The following is an 18,326-nucleotide window of genomic DNA, read 5'->3' as shown; positions in this document are numbered from 1 at the left end:
TGTCTGCCATTGAAACTCTTTTCGGAGTCGCAGAAGTTTAAGATCAATATGAAATTTGTTTTTCCTCTTCATTCAGGTATGTTTGAGCTTATGAGCAGATTGGATGGAAAATAAACATCATGGTGGGCCCTACTAATTTCTTAACGGTGAAAATCATTATCCCCCGGCTATTTTAGGTGTGGTCCATTTGAGCGTTGGATATGATTATTTTTTGGATAGTGCTTTAAAATAATCTGAAAAAATAATCTCGTGTGGATATAATAAATACATCATCGTGGGGCCATGTAACTTTGATCTCCTTGGAACCGTTCGTACAACTCGAGCTCGAGGAGCGTTGGCGTCGTCTTCGCACAACACGTATCTACACCAGCTATATAGCTGGTGTGTGGTACACCCGCCAGTCCGCTTCCCTGCAAGTGGTGTTGGTCTGAGCCAGACCCTAGGGTACATCTCCATGCATGCATTGTGCATTGACACCACCATCATGGCCTAAAATTTAAGTAGACCACCACAGGAAACAATGGTTACTGAACCGCATACAAATATCAACTCATCCAAGACTTTTGTGGCCCACGAAAGGTTTTTAATAGCAGTAACTGTCCACCTGAAATTTTTATCTGTGTCATGTTTGGGACCATGCTCCACAATATAGTTACAAAACATATGGACGGCGTGGATATACAATACATACATCGAAGTGGGTCATACAGTCAGGCTCGCACCCACATCAATGGTTCCGGGGTCGCAGCCGCACTCCACGGGACCACAACAACAACCATCCCCTCTTCTCTTCTCTCATCAGGAGTCGTTTGGCACCCACAAAATCTTCGATTTCGTAAAATGTCGTCGAGAAGAGCTGCCGCTGCCGCTGCCGCTGCTCAAAAGGGTAAAACTCTCTCCTCTCCAGCTTCTATTGAAATTACCATTTCTGCCCTTGATTCTAAAATCATAGAGAACAAGATCCCTACTCCCGTCAAATTCAACCATTTGGTGAATGATTTATTCAATTCGATTCGAGCCGGTGCTTTTGTGAGGTTAGAGGATGCAGTGGGCCTCTTCAATCGTATGGTCTGCACGCAGCCGCTGCCTTCAATCCTGACCTTTAATCGCCTGTTAACTACTATTGCTAGAATGAAACACTATTCGACCGTGATTTCTTTGCATCGAGAGATGAATTGGTTAGGGGTCCCATCTGATATCTATACATGGAACATTCTTCTCAATTGTTCGTGCCGCTTGAATGGTGTCGGTTTCGGTTTCACTGTTCTCAGCAACATCCTGAAACGTGGCCATGAGCCAAATGCTGCGACTCTGGCTACTTTTATTAAGGGGTTTTGTATGGAAGGGCGGATTGGGCAAGCGAGTAGTTTCTTTCTGAAGACGGTAGAAATGGGATATCCTTATAATGTGGTGTCGTTCGGGATACTAATCGACAGTCTTTGCAAGTCGGGGAACAATGCAATGGCTCTTGGGTTGCTTCGGAAAATGGAGAAGGGAGCAGGTAAATGTAGTCCTGACATTGTTGTTTATAACACAATCATCGACAGTCTATGCAAAGATGGGCTTACAAAGGAGGCCCTTAAACTCTTCTCAGAAATGGTTGGTAAAGGGATTTTGCCGGATGTTTGTACTTACAATTCTTTAATTCATGGACTATGCAATTTAGGGCAATGGAAAGAAGCAATGAGTTTGTTCGAGGAAATGTTGAATCGAGGAATCTCTCCTAATGTGACAACCTTCAACATACTGGTGAATGCTCTTTGCAAAGAAGGAGTGGTTAAAGAAGCCCATGGATTACTAGAATTGATGACTCAGAGAGGTGTGGAGCCTGATGTAATCACATACAATGCTTGATGAATGGCTACTGTTTTATTGGCGAAATGGATGCCGCCTTAAAGATATTTGATTACATGGTGTGTAAAGGTCATAAGCCTTGTGTTGTGACTTATAGCATGTTAATCAACGGCTATTGCAAGAAGCAGATGGTAGATAAGGCTATGCAGCTTTTCCGAGAAATGCCTTGCAAGGGATTGAAGCCCGATGTTGTTACTTATAATTCTTTAATTCACGGACTATGCAATTTAGGGCAATGGAAAGAAGCAATGAGTCTGTTCGAGGAAATGTCGAATCGAGGAATCTCTCCTAATGTGACAACCTTCAACATACTGGTGAATGCTCTTTGCGAAGGAGTGGTTAAAGAAGCCTATGGATTACTAGAATTGATGACTCAGAGAGGTGTGGAGCCTGATGTAATCACATACAGTGCATTGATGAATGGCTACTGTTTTATTGGCGAAATGGATGCTGCCTTAAAAATATTTGATTACATGGTGTGTAAAGGGCATAACCCTTGTGTTGTGACTTACACCATGTCAATCAACGGCTATTGTAAGAATCAGATGGTAGACAAGGCTATGCAGCTTTTCCGAGAAATGCCTTGCAAGGGATTGAAGCCCGATGTTGTTACTTACAACACTCTTATAGATGGGCTGTACCGGGTACGGAGAATTGTGGCTGCACAAGAGCTCTTCAATGAGATGCAAGCTCATGGACAATGTCCAAATCTCTTCACATACACCATTTTGATGGATGGGCTGTGTAAAAGTGAGTGTCCTGTCGAGGCAATGAAATTACTTAATGAGATGCAAATTAGAGGAATTGAACTAAATAATGAAGTTATTGGTGTCCTTATCAATGGGATGTGCGAAGCTAGGAAACTTAAATATGCGAAGGAGATTTTCAGTTGGGCCTCCACCAAGGGCTTGGGGAATAATGTTAAGACATATAACACACTAATCAATGGCCTTTGTAAAGAAGGGCTTTTGGAGGAAGCTAATGGATTATTCTTATAAATGGAAGAGAAGGGTTTCCAACCAGACAGTGTCACCTTCAATGCTTTAATTAGGGGCTTTCTACAAAAGAATGAGACCCTCAAGGCAATGCAACTTCTCGGGGAAATGGCTAAAAGACATTTTTCTGCGGATGCATCCACCGCAACTATGTTAGTGGGCTTGCTCACAGAGGACGAAAAAGGTCAAGAATACCTGAGAATGCTTCATAAATTTGTGCCCCAGGGCGAAGGAGAGGTGATTTGGTGAACATTGATTCAACATCAACTCTCTCTCTCTCTCTCTCTCTCTCTCTCTCAAGTTGTAACAGCCCATACCATAATTGTAACAATAGTATCTGTTCTGACCACTGTTACTGTTAGGGAATACCTTGCTTGTAAGAGGTTGATACACATTCAACTCCTCCCATGTTCCTCTGAGTTCCTGTAATATTCACCTAGCAATTTATCTCCTTGTTGGAAAGAAAAAAACCTCTTCAAATAATTGGTGTGGATTGAGTGATGTTTTTATTTTTATTTTATTTTTTTATGAATACATCTCTCATGGATAGAGTTGTACGTGAATCGAGTTAGCTCAGTCATCTCGCTTGACTCAACTCGGAAAAGCTCAACTCGCCTTAGTTCGAATTTGGATTCGAGAGCTCAAAAAAAAATTCAAGTTGAGTTCAAGCTTGCCTGAGCTCGACTCGACTCAGATCGAACCTCAACTTGAATCGACTCAGATTGAATTGGCTCGATGACTCAATTATTTTGATATTGATGTTGCTCGCCTAGTGGTTGATGAAATGACTCAGCGAAGTGTTGTTTCGGGTGCATGCATTCTCTGCAGGATCGGCTGGTGGCGAGGAAGGAATGAAATCGAAACAAATCACTACAAAAAAAACTTTACATTACAAGACTACCCTCATATCTTGATTTTGATGTTGCTCACTGTGTGTCTGATGAAATACCTGTAAAGTGTTATCACTGTTTTACATTTTGTTTGAAATTGAAGATGCACTTTATGTGTTTGAGAAAATGTCGCACAGGCTTGAACTTGTCTCGAACTTGTCTGAGCTATTGATTGAATCAAGCCGAGTTGGCCAGATAGGCTCAAGAAACGAGCCGAGCCGAGTTCGAGCTGGGGTTAGCTACTGGCTGAGCCAAGCCGAGCTGTGCCAAGCTTACAACTCTACTTATGAAGAATCCTAAACCTTATTTTCCATATCTAGAAACATCTTTAACAGACATTTCCATACTATTCCACAAGCACGTCACGATCTGAGCATTGTCCTAAGTCCATTCATCATATTTACTTCTTTTCATCCAATTTCTCCTATTGTTCCCCTTGGCTGTTAAGACTCGTATAGATTTAGAATAGTAGCCATTTAACTTGATAGTGGATATTTGAACCCTCAAAAAGTCATATGGATTTACGAACCTGATTTTTGCTTACCCTTCATATCCATTACAAATAGAGGCAATAAAAACTAGAAGAAATGGATGTACAATGCTTATGGAAGTAAGGGCTAATGCTTTTGGAAACTTGAATGCTTCAGCCACACAATCCAACACAATGCGTACACATTACAAGATGCACCAATCAGCCCATACACCTTAACCAAATACTAGAAAGAACTACGATCATGTACACATCACCAACACCATTCACACATAGGCCATTGAAGAGGAAAATGCACTAGAAATAACCCTAAGTTTCTTAAGAAGCTATGAGCACAAGAGAACATGAAGGAAAGGAAGAGAAGGTTTTTGATAGGTAAGGGAAAAGAAAGTGATTGGAACTTGATCGATTACCGCTCTAATACCATCTAGTTTGATGTAAGAGAGAAGAAAAAGTGGAAAAGGGAACAAAGAGAATGGGAAAGGAAGAGAGTTACTGTTGGACGTCCCCCACCCTCTTGCTTATATTTACTTAAATCATAAAACAAAGTCTGTATCCAAATTTGGAACCTCCCTTTCAAATTTTGGATAAACAAAGTGTTCACAGAAATCAAGGCTTGTATCAAAATGGTAGTAGAGATTGATTTGTTGTTCGAATATTGTAAGAAAATTCATTTTGCTATAGTCTAAGTACAGAAGAAAAAACTGCAAATGGTGCCGAAAAATATTTGAATAGAGTAAAAAATGATAGCATTTTCAAAAAGTTGCAGAAGGAATCTCAGGAGTTGGTTATAGGTGTAGGGAAAGATAGCTCGAGCTCGTTGTTGATAGCGAATCAGAACATGGAAGATGATGGAACACCATATTAAGCAATGGATGATAAATCATTGTGTTGTAAGTCCCTCATTGGTGGGCAGAAAGGTGGAGGGAATAAAAGAGAAGAGGTATTGATGCATGGTAGTAATGATACCAATGTCAGTCATGGCCAAAGCTTTTAACGGGTGTGGGTCTCTTTAGGGGGGTCAAGACGCTTCGAACGAGAAGTCGAGCAATAAGCGCAGGGTACTTTTCTTGTTTTAATGAAGGAGAAGAGAATGATGACATGTGGTCGTGATGTCATAAAAAAATGCTTTTTAGCGTAGCGAAGTTTTGAATAAAACTTTTAATGTGGGCCTCACATTGCGTGTGGAAGGTGTCTTGCGAGTGGTTTTGTTAACACAAATGGGAACCACACGTGTGGTTTGCTTCACATAGATGGGGGAAAGTAGTGACGGCATGTGCTTGAAATTAATATAACGATATCGTGGTTTGTCTCTTTCTTCTTCTTCTTCTTTTTTGACTTCGGATTGCTAGGAGAGAGAATATCTTCAGGAGCAATCAAACGTTTCCATTTTGAAATTATTGGAGGATTAAATAGAGTTTGGAGAGTGCAATGGGGTCTACGTTAAGCATCAATCAGTTGAAAGTTCCGACCAAGTGATGATGATTCAAAACGGTACACTGTCGTCATTGTTAGATCTACAAAGGCAAGAGGAAGATGAATAGGCATCGACAAAGAGTTTGGCAATGGTTGATCTGATAGTTTCTCACAAGGTGTAGAAGAAAGAGAGGAGCTCAGCAAAGAGAAGGGCAAACACAATTTCTCTATGAAGATAATAAGTTGGAACACACGTCATCTGAGGTGTCTGTAAAAGAGGGCACATATTAGGAATAATTGTAAACAATACAAGACTTAAATAGTAGCTTTTCAAAAAAGGTATTTCGTATAGGTAACTATGGCCGTAATGGTCACCACCATTACCAATATGGGTATCGGCCATAACGGCCGATACGGGGGGCATAATGACCATTACGGCCTCCATAATGGTTGAATTTATTTTTTTCCCTGAAAAGTTTTGGAATAATATAAATATTCCAAATATTTATTCTTTTTTAAAAAAAAAACATGTTTATGGTAGCATAACAATCTACTCTTTTGGCGAGAGTGTTGTATCTGGTTGTTTGGTGAATTTATAAACATGGTTACATGTGTTTGGTGAATTTATGAACATGGTTACATGTCTCTAATATTTACACATCACAATTAAGCAATAGAACTAGAAAATGAAAAAAGGCATAAAGAACATGTTTTTTGAAGAAAAAAAAAAAGAAGACCCTCGAAGCTTCTATTCGCCTAAATCGCTTCAACCTATGGTTTTAATCCTAAAAAAATATAGTAAGAGCGGTGGAAATCTGTTGTAGAATAATCTAAACAATCCTTATCCGAAGGTGTAGTTTTTGGTCCAATCAGATGATAAAAATATGTGATGTATTTGGTTAACGATGCATTGAAAATGGAAATATAAAATCTGAAATATTTGTATGCGTGTTCAATTTCCAAGTAAAATTTTGAGTACCTGCGTATCATCCAACACACTCTACCCGAGTATCAAAGTTGTACTCTACTTGAAGCTCCACATCAATGGCTTCTCTCTCTCTCCGCCTTCTCTCCCCTCATTTCTAAGGTCTGCTAAAAATCCCAGAAGAGAGAAGAAAACCATTTCACCAAACTACCCCTACCATGAAGAGGTATTTACAATCCCTTTCTAGAATCGCTTCCAGAAACCCTAGTTTCTCCTTCTCCTCTTCCTCTCCTTCTACCTCAACGCCCTGGAACCGTTCGATCTTCGCCTTTCAATCCACAGCCACTGCCCCGGACTCACAGGAATCAAGACCGCCGATCATCCCCACCGAACGCGTCTCGGCGATCGTCGATGACATCTCCGGTCTCACCCTCCTCGAAGTCGCCGATCTCACCGAGATCCTCCGCAAGAAGTTCAACGTCGAAGAGATGCCGATCATGACCGTTATGATGCCCGGGATGGCCTACGGCGGGACCCGGGGTGGGGCGGGTGGCAAGGGCGGGGCGAAGGCGGAGGAGAAGAAGGCTGAGAAGACGGCATTCGATCTGAAGCTCGAGGGATTTGATGCCGCGTCAAAGATCAAGATCATCAAGGAGGTCAGAACTTTCACGGATTTGGGGCTCAAGGAGGCGAAGGATTTGGTGGAGAAGGCACCGACCCTGCTGAAGAAGGGGGTCACGAAAGAGGAGGCGGTGAAGATTATTGAGAAGATGAAGGAAGTCGGAGCGAAAGTTGTCATGGAGTGAGTGAGGATTCTCTCTGTTGTAATTTTTGTTTCACCTGCTTCTGTTCTTTCTCCCAATGTTGGGATAGTTCTTTTAGTAGATTGGATTCTCCCCCCTCCAATAGAAGTAGAAATGATCGGTTTTCTTACAATTCTCAATTTGGAAAATGGTTTACAATTCTCAATTTGGAAAATGGTTTTGATGCACTTCTGAATCGATTTGCAATTAGGGATAATTTGGCAGCTTGGACTTGGAATTATTATATAGGGGTCGTTTGGATGCCTAAGAAGTTTTTAATTTATAAACATTTTACACCTAACATATAATTTGATTACAGGTGTAAAGTGTTTATATGCGGTTCTGTTTGGCTTTAAGCTATAATATGATTATGGGAAATAATTGTCTGTGCTTGGATAACTTGAAATCTATTTACAGCCTGTGTTTAGGTATTCACTCACAACATAGCTTGGGAGTGGTAAATCCTTTAAAAATAATTAAAGGACATATACAATTTTTATGTAAAATAGATCATTGGGATAAACCCAAATCAATAAAGCCCGTGACCAATTTTTACAGTAAATAAATCATTTGGTGGGCCACATAAGTGGGCCCACTAATTCAAACACAATACTAAGGTTTGACAACATCCCAATAAATGAGATGTTTTAACCCTAGCAACAGTAACAGAGAGAGAGAGAGAGAGAGAGAGAGAGAGAGAGAGAGAGAGAGAGAGAGGTTTGTCTTCTTCTTTCGCTTTGGGTCCTTGTAACCATTGGAAGATGATCCGCAACTCTATCTGCTTTGATTTTTTATATATTTTTTTTTTTGAATTTTAGTTCTTGCCTTCCTTTACTTGTAATATGAAACATGACTTTTTCTCATGTTTCATATTACAACTAAAAGCTGTAACCGGATTAAGGCCTGCAATCTGATTGCAGGTAGATATACCTAGTCAAACGACCATTGTAATCTAATTAACTATAAACAAAATCGTACTTGAGCACTTTACAGGCATTCAAACGACCCCTTAGGTAATCAAATTACAAGGGCTGATTGGATGGATATATCTGTTTGTAATCAGATTGCGTGTTGTAATCCGATTATAACTTTTACCTGTAATCTGAAACATGAGAAAAAGTCATGTTTCATATTACAGGTGAAGGGATTTCAGGCAACAACTATAATTTTTGAAAAATTTCGAAGCAGGGAGAATTGTAGATCATTTTCCCACACGGTTACAAGGACCTAAAACGAAAGAAGAAGATGAAGAAGAAGAAAACGAAGACAAATCTCTTCCTCTCTCCCTATTACTGTTGCTAGGGTTGAAACTTTTCATATGTTGGGATATTGTCAAACCTTAGTGTTATGTTTGAATTAGTGGGCCTACTTTTGTGGCCTACCAAATGATTTGTTTATCATACAAATCGACCACATGCTTTATTGATTTGGGCTTATCCCAATGATCTATCTTACATAAAAACTTTATATGTCCTTTAATTATTTTTAAAGGATTTACTACTCCAAGCTCTGTTGTAAGCGAATACCTAAATACATGCTGTAAATAGATTTCAAGTTATCCAAGCATAGTTTCCATGTAATCAGATTACAGCTTAAAGCCAAATAGAATCGCATGTAAACACTTTACATCTATAATCACATTACTTGTAATCGGATTGCAACTTAATGACTTTACAAGCATCCGAACGACCCCTAAAATGAGTTTCAGGTGTAAAATGTTTATATGTTATTTTGTTTGGTTTTCAGGCCGTTTAGATGCCGGTAAAGTTTTAAGCTATAAACACTTTACACCTGAAAAGAGTTTCAGGTGTAAATTATTTACATGCTATTTTGTTTGGCTTTTAAGCGGTAATCTGTTTACAGGCAAGCAGATTATGTGTTTGGCTAACTTGTAAGGTGTTTACAATGTATAAAATAGGTATTCACACAAATAGAACTTGGGGCCTTAAATTTCCCGAAAAATGGAAAATTACATTAAAAGGATATGATTTTTATTATTATTAACTTTCCCTCTTGAGCCTTAGGAGAGCTTCAAAGCATGCATTGGACGGATTGGATGTCCTTCACCCATCATAGTTGGCCTCAAACGCAATCCGGAAGTTTTTAATGGTGGACATCCCACCCTTCCCTCTCGTGTGGTCCATTTGATGATCAATCGTGTGGTCCACAACTCATGAGATGTGGGGGGTGTAGGTAGGAGAGCATCAAGAGAAGCACATGATGGATAGATTGAACATACTGTACACATGATGGTGGGTTCGAAACATCACGAGTGCATATCAACCTTTGTGTTATATTATGTATAAATTTAGCTGTAAAGGCTTTACCCCTATTACGAAACATGGCTTTTTGCCAAGTTTCGGATTACAGCTATAAGCTGTAATGTTGATGCAGGACAATTAATCGCTTGCTCTAAAAGCTTGAACTGCTAGAGTATGACGAATTAATCTCTTTATCTCATAGCCCAGGCTCCACATCTCATGAGTTAGGACCTTGGCCGAACCCCCTTCGTGGGCCCCAAATCACATGGGCCGCCCACCCCGAGTGTGTCCCGGTATCCCACAGGGGACCCCACTCAAGCCCGGTGTGAAATGCGCAGTAATCACCCCTGGTAAGGAGTCTCGAACACGAGACCTCCCCCGTGGGTCCCAAATCGCATGGGTCACCCACCCCGAGTGTGCCCTTACATCCAACAAGCGACCCCACTTGAGCCTAGTGTGAAAATGCCTCTGTATTAATCACCCCCGGTGAGGAGTCTAGAACACGAGACCTCCCGCTCTGATACCAATTTGATGTAGGACAATTAACCGCTTGCTCTAAAAGCTCGAACTGTTAGAGTATGACGAATTAATCCCTTTATCTTATAGCCCAGGCCCCACATCTCATGGGTTAGGACCTCGGCCGAACCCCCTTCGTGGGGCCCCAAATCACGTGGGCCGCCCACCGCAAGTATGTCCCCGCATCCCACAGGCGACCCCACTCAAGCCCGGTGTGAAATGCGCTTTAATCACTCCTGGTAAGGATCTCGAACACGAGACCTCCCTCGTGGCCCCCAAATCGCATGGGTCACCCACCTCGAGTGTGCCCTTGCATCCAACAAGCGACCTCACTTGAGGCCAGTGTGAAAATGCCCCTGCATTAAATGTGTTTATAGCCTGTAAAGCCTTTAGGGCCATTTGGATGCCTGTAAATGGGGCTAACTGTTAATGATTTTCAGGTAAATGGTTTACAGTTCGTGTTTGGATGCTGAAAAATGCATGTAAATAATTTAAAATCATTTACAACTTTCAGCCCCATTTGATTCACAAACAAAAAGTTGTGATTTCATTTACGGGCTCTCCATTTACAGCCTAATGGCTATAAATGGAACTATTAGCTTTCTATTTACAGGGGACTCAAACAATTTTTTGGCTATCCAAACACAAACAATCATTTACCTGTAAATCATTTGTGGCTTAAAGCAAAACAGGACAGGCTGCAAATGATTTACACCTGTAAATAATGTAGCACTTGAAACATTTACAGGCATACAAACAACCCCTTAGAGGCAATTGCAGGTATCCGAGCAGCTTTTGCAATTCAATTACCTGGAATCCCTTTACAACTTGAGGATTTTACAGGCATCCAAATGACCCCTAGGGTAACATATTATGTATTTGGCTAATTTGTAAAGTGTTTACAATGTGTAAAGTGGCTATTCACAACACATAGAGCCTGGGGTAGTAAATTCCGCCAAAATATGCAAATCACATAAGAAGGGTTGATTTTTTTATTATTTGCCATTGGAGAGTATCAAAGTATGCACATACTGGACGGATCAGATGTCTTGCACCCATCATAGTGGGCCCCACATAATCTGGAAGGATTTGTGATGGGCATCTCATCTCAAAATTTTCCCCTCATGTGGCCCATCTGATTATCAATCGGGCCGTCTTTTTGGGGCCATGGAACAACATCAAGGGCTGCACATGATGAACAGATTGGATGTAATGTATACATCACAATAGGCTCCATACATCAGGCGCGAGTATCATCTATTTTGTTCTAGTATGTATAATGTCCTTTTTTTGAAAAGGATAAAGACTTCACCTGTAACCTAAAATATGGCTTTTATTCCTGGAAAAAAAGGGTGGGTTTATATTTAAAGTGTTTACAACTTGTAAACATTTCACATGCAAATATTCCATCCAAACACCTACTTGTAAATTGTTTACCTGTAACTCCTTTACAATTAAGTATTTTATAGGCATCCAAATGACCCCTTAGTTGTGAAGGGTTTACTAGTAGGTGTCTAGATGGCAATACTAGTAAACTCATCCTTTTTTCAAGCTTAAAATCTAGTTTCATATTACCGGTAGTGTTTTTACAACTGAAAATACATTATACATAGTAGAATATGGTTGATAATACTCATGCTATATGGGGGCCATCATGATGTGTACAATACATCTAATCTGTCCATCATGTGCATCTCTTGATGCTCTCCTATGGCCCTGAAAAAAAAAAAAAACGACTCCATTGATCATTAGACAAGCCACATGAGATGGAACATTTGGGATGGGACACACTAGATTGTGCATGAGGCCCACTTTGATGGATGCAAGATATCCAATTTGCCTAGCATGTGCATACTTTGATGCTCTCCTGGTCCCTACAGAACTTAGGTCTTTTTTTAAAAAAAAAATGTGATTTGCAGATTTTGTCAGGATTTACCATCCCAAGCTCCATGTGGTGTGCATACCTACTTTATACATTGTTAAACACTTCACAAATTAGCCAAACAAATAATTTGTTTACCTGGTTATCAAGCAACCTTTCAATAAAACAGAACTATGATCTATTATCCTTAAAAAAAGTGTTTACCAATAAACAATTCAGGACTTAAAAAGTCAAACAGAATAGCATGTAAACAGTTTACACCTGAAACTCTTTTCAAGTGTGTAAAGTGTTTACAACTTAAAACTTTACTGGCATCTAAATAATCCCTTGAGAATTCAAACCTAGGTTTTGAACTCCTTGAGATTTGGATTCTATCAATTGTGTCTGGCAACCTGGATTTGTGAAATCCTATATTTTTCTGGGGTCATTGTGATCTGAAAATGACATCTAATCCATTTAAAATGTGCACCCTCTCACGTTTCCTTGGCTGCCAAAAATCAGGTAGATTGAAAGCTCAGGTGGGCCACACTGGAGGGAACAGTTGGGACACCCACCATTAAAACCTTCCGGATTACCTTTAGGCCTGTCTTCATTATTTATTTATTATTATTATTTTTTATATGCGGGCCAATCCTTTCAGGAGATGCATCAGACTAGGATGCATGGACACTCTAAAAATCAGGCCATTCTTAAAGTCAGGTGGGCCACGCCAAAGGGAACTGTTTACAAAATTTAGTAGTTGGGTTGGATTTTTGCAACCCAGCTTTTAGAAAGGAAGACAATGTGGCTCGAAATCTGAATTTGAAATCCAGCCAGGCAAAACCGAGGTTACCAAACGTAAAGAGTGATGTCCAAATCCAGGGTGCCAAACAACCTCTTAGGCTACACGTTGGACTCGAAAGAAAGGGTACTGCAATTCAAGGACTTCTCCATCATTAAAAATACTAGAAACATGGTTAATTTCCTTTGTTAGTTCCTCTTGTAAACCAAATGTTTGCAATTTGATTCACTTGCATATTCAAACACAGGCTATGTGAGTTCTCTAATTCATGTCTAAGGTTGTAAGAATGGCAATTCACCCAAATTGTGTAGCTATTCTGCTCATTTCTTGTACTAATAGAAACAAACTCGCTTTGCAAATTGCCCATTTTTTAGTTTCACTAACCATTTGAACCCCACTTCTTGTACAGCTAGGATTGAATTATTGGTGTGCTCTTTCTACGGTAGGTCATCCATGGCACAGCATTCCACATGGGGCATCTGCATTTACCAACAGTACAGTCACTTGTACTCGGGAGTTTCCGTGAGCCAAGAACGGTCATTGCAGAATTCTCTAGAGTAATTCTTTAGTTTACTCACAAGTATTGCCGTATACATGGACGGTGGAAGATAGTTGATCTTTTCTTCTTCGATGAATCAATTGAATGTCTTTTCTAAGCAGGGGGTGGTGCATCTAAAAAAAAACGCCGTAGGGATGTAAGTGGATCGTCACGAAGGCAACACATAGGTCCTTGGAAGAAATCTAGGATTTGGGAAGGGACTCAAGGTCATATGGTTGGGATTTAGGGCCTGTTTAGGTAAGAGAGCTGGGAAATTGTTTCATGGACTGTGTAGGAGGTGCTGTCACATGGTTTTGTAATGTGAGGAAAGGGTTAGACTAGGGCTTAGGAATGTATTTTGGCCTTTTGGAGTTGTGTATGGGTAGATTATCTTTTTCTTCTTCTTTTTTCTTTTCTTTTTATCCCCTTTTCTTTTCTTCTTTTGATGAGGGGTTGTGGTTGACTGCAGTTGGTGAATTTTTTAGTTGATAATAAAATTTTAAGATCATTAGAATCAGTGCATATATTACACAACCAAGGAAAACCCAACTAATGCTTATGGATTGCTTGACAGGTCGCGAGTTTGAATTAAGATTTATTGAAATATAAACTGAGGAAATGTGACGTTTTCATTGTTTGTTTTTGTTTCTTGAAAATCCAGTTTTCATTTTCGAAAAATGTCAATTTTTTGTTTCTTTACTAGACTTTAGAAATGACATAGAAATTGAGTAAAATGAGAGGAAAAGACTTCTCTTTTTATAAAGTGCCCCCATATGGTAGTGACATGTGCCACTGCCCATCTTCTCAAGTGCTCCACATGCACAACCATCCATCTTCAAGTGTCCCATGCGTGCCAATATGTCACGTGTAGTATTTGCGCCATCCATCTCAAAGCGCCACACTCGTGCAATTGTGTCATATGTGTAACATGTGCCATCACCTATCTTTTTATTCGCTCCTGTTTCAATGTGTCGCACCCACACCCCAAGGTGCCATGTGCAACATATCCCACTCTCATCTTCCAAAGCTCTACATGTGTCACATGTTATTGAGTCATTTGTGCCAAATGGCCAGCCATTTTTATACGGTTCACATACATGACATGTGCCAATGTGTGACATGTGCAACATGCACCCCGACTACTTTTAAGCACCCAACATGTGCAGATGTCCATTCAAGTGCCCCATGTATACCAATGTATCACAAGTGCCACAATTCATCTTAAAGCACGGTACACACACACATGCCAATGCATCACATGGTCAAAATGTTCAACCACCCATCTTTAAGCGAGTCAACCCTCATGGGCAACATGCGCCACCCTTATCTTCAAGTAACCTATGTGTGCTATTGTGCCACATGTACGACCATCCATCTTTAAGCACTCCACATGTGACACACGTGAACGTGCCAAATGTGCAATATGTGTCACCATCCATCTTTAAGCATCCACACATGCCAATGTCCCATATGTGCCAATGCGACACGTGCTGCAATCCATTCATCTTCAATGCACACATATGTTACATTCCATCTTTAATTAGAGTTTTATATATATATATATATATATATATATATATATATATATATATATATATATATATATATATATATATATATATATATATATATATTCCAAACAATAGATATGGAAATGAAGATTAAAAAAAAGAAGAAGAAAATCTTGTTGAAAAAACAACCAATGGAAATGGCTTTTCATTTCTTATCGTTTTCTATATATCTGAGAAACACCATTTTCCTCAAAAAAGTAAAAAATAAAATAAAATCCACTAATCCAAATAGCTCCAAATGGCAGTTGAAAGGGTGGATTACACGGTAAGTTGTATCGAGTTGGCCGAGTTGTTCAGCTGACTTGATGAGCCCTGTCAAGTCTGGATCAAGACTCGGCTCAAAATCTCATCAAGTCGAGTTGATTTGGCCCAGTTTTGAGTTGAAGTCAGCAAGTTTTCAATCCACGCTGCGTATTGGTTGTTTCTACATCCATCCAATATGTAGTAGTACTTTGGTCATTTCAGCAATGATAGGAAGTACTTTAGTCTTTATTCAGCAACCAGTTAACTTTCTTTGATTCCCCTCACGTCACCCACTTTGGTTGAATCAGATCCTCTTCCCCACTTGTGTCATTATTTGAACAGTAATTCTCAAATCCAAAAGTGGTTGCAACTAGAGCATCATCCAAACGCACGGATGCTTGTTCCAAACGGCTATTCACCTACCTGGAAAACATCTCTGAACATATTCCATTTCCTACTCATCAGCACCGTGTTCAACTTGCAAATTAGTCCTAGTGTCAATATCCTATAACACCAACCAGGTCACAATCTCTACCTTGAATTACAGTAGCAGCTCACCTCACAGGAAGTTTAGCCATCAATTCTCAAAATCCATGCACAGAAATATATAATAGATGAGACCCAGATGCTGGTAGTTTGAACAATGCAACTGTCGAGGTGTCGAACTTCCATTCCGTCTTGGGTGATTCCTTCTAAATGGTGGAGGATTAGGAATTGATTTATTTCCTATATGCTTTGACATAAACTAGTCCGAGCGAGATACTTCCTCTTTGATCATGATTTGGAAAGGTGTTCACTCCCCAAGTATAGGGTTGTGATGTAGTAATAAACTCGGTAAGACCGAGGTCGAATCCACAGGGACTGATACCTGTACGTTTCCTGAAACTAGGTAGAAATAGAACCAGACTAAGATGTGACCTAAACCAAATAGAATTTGATGAATAATGGTGAGAGATTGATGTAAAACTCTAAGAAATTCAAGGGAAGGAAACTAGGGATTCAGAGGATCCACTTGTAGAGATCATTTAACTAAACTTGATCTGGTTTTCAAGAGATGAAAGGTATATGAATTAGAATGGATTCCATCATCTAACCATGCCCAAGAGACAAAGCAAACAACATGATTAAACTAATTACCAACCAATCAAAAGTACATGAAAGTTAGGAAGAGTACTATCATCCAACCATGCCCAGGAGACGATGGTGAACAGCAGGCCTCGACGTCATAAACATCAAAAGAGAAAAAGAGATATTCAAAGCCATTGAAACCCATTTGTAATTTCAACCAAAACATTAAAGATCGAGAAAATATTCTTTTAATAATCAACTCAAAACCAAGTTCAGTTCATAAATTTAAATGGAAAGCAGGAAATAGTGTCTCCCATCTCGCTACAGGCTTCACCTCTTAGCCCTAGCTAAGAGGATTAGCCACACATGGATGGGCTGATTAAGCAACAAAATAAAAATAAACTGGAAAAGAAAAGAAAAGAAGAAAACACTTATTCTTTCTTCACGCTCTCCCGTTCCAGCATCATATTCCAGCCAAGCCAACCTCTGGACACGTCTCTTCAATCCTTCTCCAAACAGTTACAGCAGCAGACCACCTGTGCTCTCTGTCTACAACCCAAAAACCGATCACCCTGCACTCCACCTTCAGCTCCTTTCCTCAAGAAAACAAAACCCAAAGCTCTTCCCAGCCGTGCACTCCAGCACCTTCCTTCCTTTCTCTCCTCACGTTGCCAGAGTTTCCAAAAACTAATGCTCAAAACGTGCATCAGCAGCCGGGACTCCTCTTCCTTCAAACGCTGCCTCCCTTCCCAAAAACTAAGCTTTTTCTTTTCTTTTCTTTTTTTTTTTTTCTTCCAACCCCAGATGCCCCGTTCAAGCCTTCCAAAACTCTCCCATCCCCCTCTCCGAATCCTCTTCTTCCCTTATATAGAGCAGGAGGGTGTGCAGGAAGGCCGGAGTCCGCGGACGACTTGGCTGCGGAGACGCCGTTTACGCACAACAGCTAGATCGGAGTCTTCCCCTACTCTTCTTCTTTGCTTTCCTTCCAAAAGGACAACGTCCTCTGGGGGCTTTCGAGCAGACCTTCATGATGAACGGTTCAGATCGTCCGTCCGATCGGCTCCACGAGCGCACAATCTGCCGCAAAAACCGGACGGCGTCGGTTGCGAAACAGAGTGCGTTACGTACTTACGCTGGCTGATGGTGGGGCCCACATGGCTTTCGTTTTTGGAAATCCACACCGTCCATTCATATCAGCTCCAAAAAACAGGTAGGATGCACTGTTTTTGGATAAAAATCGGTGCGGTCCAGGGACGATTTCATTCAGCCGTCCGTCGCTCTTTTGGGGCAGCTAGAGATCAGTATCCATTGTATCGTCAAATTCTGTCGCCTAGGACTTAGTGAGCAGGCCGTTATGGACTCGATGAATGGCTTGGATTCTTTATTTGGCCAATGGGTGGGGCCCACAGGAAAGAGCGCAAGATTTTCTTCCTTCCGCAGGGAGGAATTTGAATCGGAGAAGGAGAGCTCGGTCAGCGCTTGCTGACCGAGGTTTGGATTTTTGGTGCGCGCCCGGTGCACCTGCACAACATGTACGTGCACTACTATATGGGTCCCACAGAGATGTTTGTGAGAAATCTACTCCGTCCATCTGGTTTTTCACACGATTTAAGGCATTGAAACCGAAGATGAGGTGTATCCAGAGATCAGGTGGGCCCCAGATCAGAAATTTATGGGCTGATCTGTCCGTTGGGCCACTTTCACAGTGATCCAGGAGCTGAAATTTTACGTGTACGGTTCATTTATGGTCCTCAGGCCACGTATGAAGTTTCGAACTGATCAGATGGTGGGAACCCTATAATCTTGCATTCTGGACACTTTTCAGGCCACTTGAGCTTCGATTCCTCGATTTCCGCGGACCCCTGGTGTATAATTTCGTCGCTCTTGGTCTTCTAGAGTCCGTCCCATGCTTTAGTGTCATCAGATCGGTAAATTCATGCTTTTTAGTGTCCTTTCCCAGTCCAAGCTCATGAAGACGCCCTGCATCACAAATTCAATTAAATTAGGCTATTAAACGGTGCCATGCTTGTAAATCCATGCAATAAATGGGTCTGATATGCAATATTTGACCCTCAACAAAAGGCGTCTTGGCT

General features: G+C 40.7%; 2 protein-coding genes across 5 annotated transcripts; both read left to right on the top strand.

Annotated features, from left to right (window-relative positions):
- The first annotated feature begins 840 nt into the window (after nucleotides 1–840).
- On the top strand, nucleotides 841–3,332 carry LOC131249809 (pentatricopeptide repeat-containing protein At1g63330-like). The gene is made up of 2 exons (XM_058250566.1): nucleotides 841–1,848; nucleotides 1,983–3,332. The coding sequence occupies exons 1-2, from the start codon at nucleotides 841–843 to the stop codon at nucleotides 2,850–2,852; spliced, it is 1,878 nt and encodes a 625-aa protein (XP_058106549.1). The 3' UTR covers nucleotides 2,853–3,332.
- Nucleotides 3,333–6,621: 3,289 nt separating this feature from the next.
- LOC131249365 (uncharacterized) lies at nucleotides 6,622–13,469 on the top strand. 4 transcript variants are annotated; one of them, XM_058250078.1, is made up of 2 exons: nucleotides 6,622–7,372; nucleotides 13,227–13,469. In XM_058250078.1, the coding sequence occupies exons 1-2, from the start codon at nucleotides 6,789–6,791 to the stop codon at nucleotides 13,372–13,374; spliced, it is 732 nt and encodes a 243-aa protein (XP_058106061.1). In that variant the 5' UTR covers nucleotides 6,622–6,788; the 3' UTR covers nucleotides 13,375–13,469. The 4 variants fall into 4 exon arrangements, with proteins under 4 accessions (XP_058106061.1, XP_058106062.1, XP_058106064.1 ...); XM_058250079.1 differs by having other exon boundaries at nucleotides 6,624–7,372; nucleotides 13,260–13,469; XM_058250081.1 differs by having other exon boundaries at nucleotides 6,630–7,372; nucleotides 13,223–13,469.
- Nucleotides 13,470–18,326: the final 4,857 nt, after the last annotated feature.

Source organism: Magnolia sinica, chromosome 6, assembly GCF_029962835.1.
Source record: "Magnolia sinica isolate HGM2019 chromosome 6, MsV1, whole genome shotgun sequence".
Taxonomy (NCBI): domain Eukaryota; kingdom Viridiplantae; phylum Streptophyta; class Magnoliopsida; order Magnoliales; family Magnoliaceae; genus Magnolia; species Magnolia sinica.
Note: the sequence above shows the minus strand (reverse complement) of the source record. Positions and strands in the feature narration are given on the sequence as shown.

Coding starts and splice junctions, on each gene's coding strand:
- LOC131249809 (XM_058250566.1), top strand. CDS start 841: ATGTCGTCGAGAAGAGCTGCCGCTGCCGCTGCCGCTGCTCAAAAGGGT. Junction 1,849..1,982: donor CTGATGTAATCACATACAAT/GCTTGATGAATG, acceptor TGCAAGAAGCAG/ATGGTAGATAAGGCTATGCA.
- LOC131249365 (XM_058250078.1), top strand. CDS start 6,789: ATGAAGAGGTATTTACAATCCCTTTCTAGAATCGCTTCCAGAAACCCT. Junction 7,373..13,226: donor GGAGCGAAAGTTGTCATGGA/GTGAGTGAGGAT, acceptor TTGTACAGCTAG/GATTGAATTATTGGTGTGCT.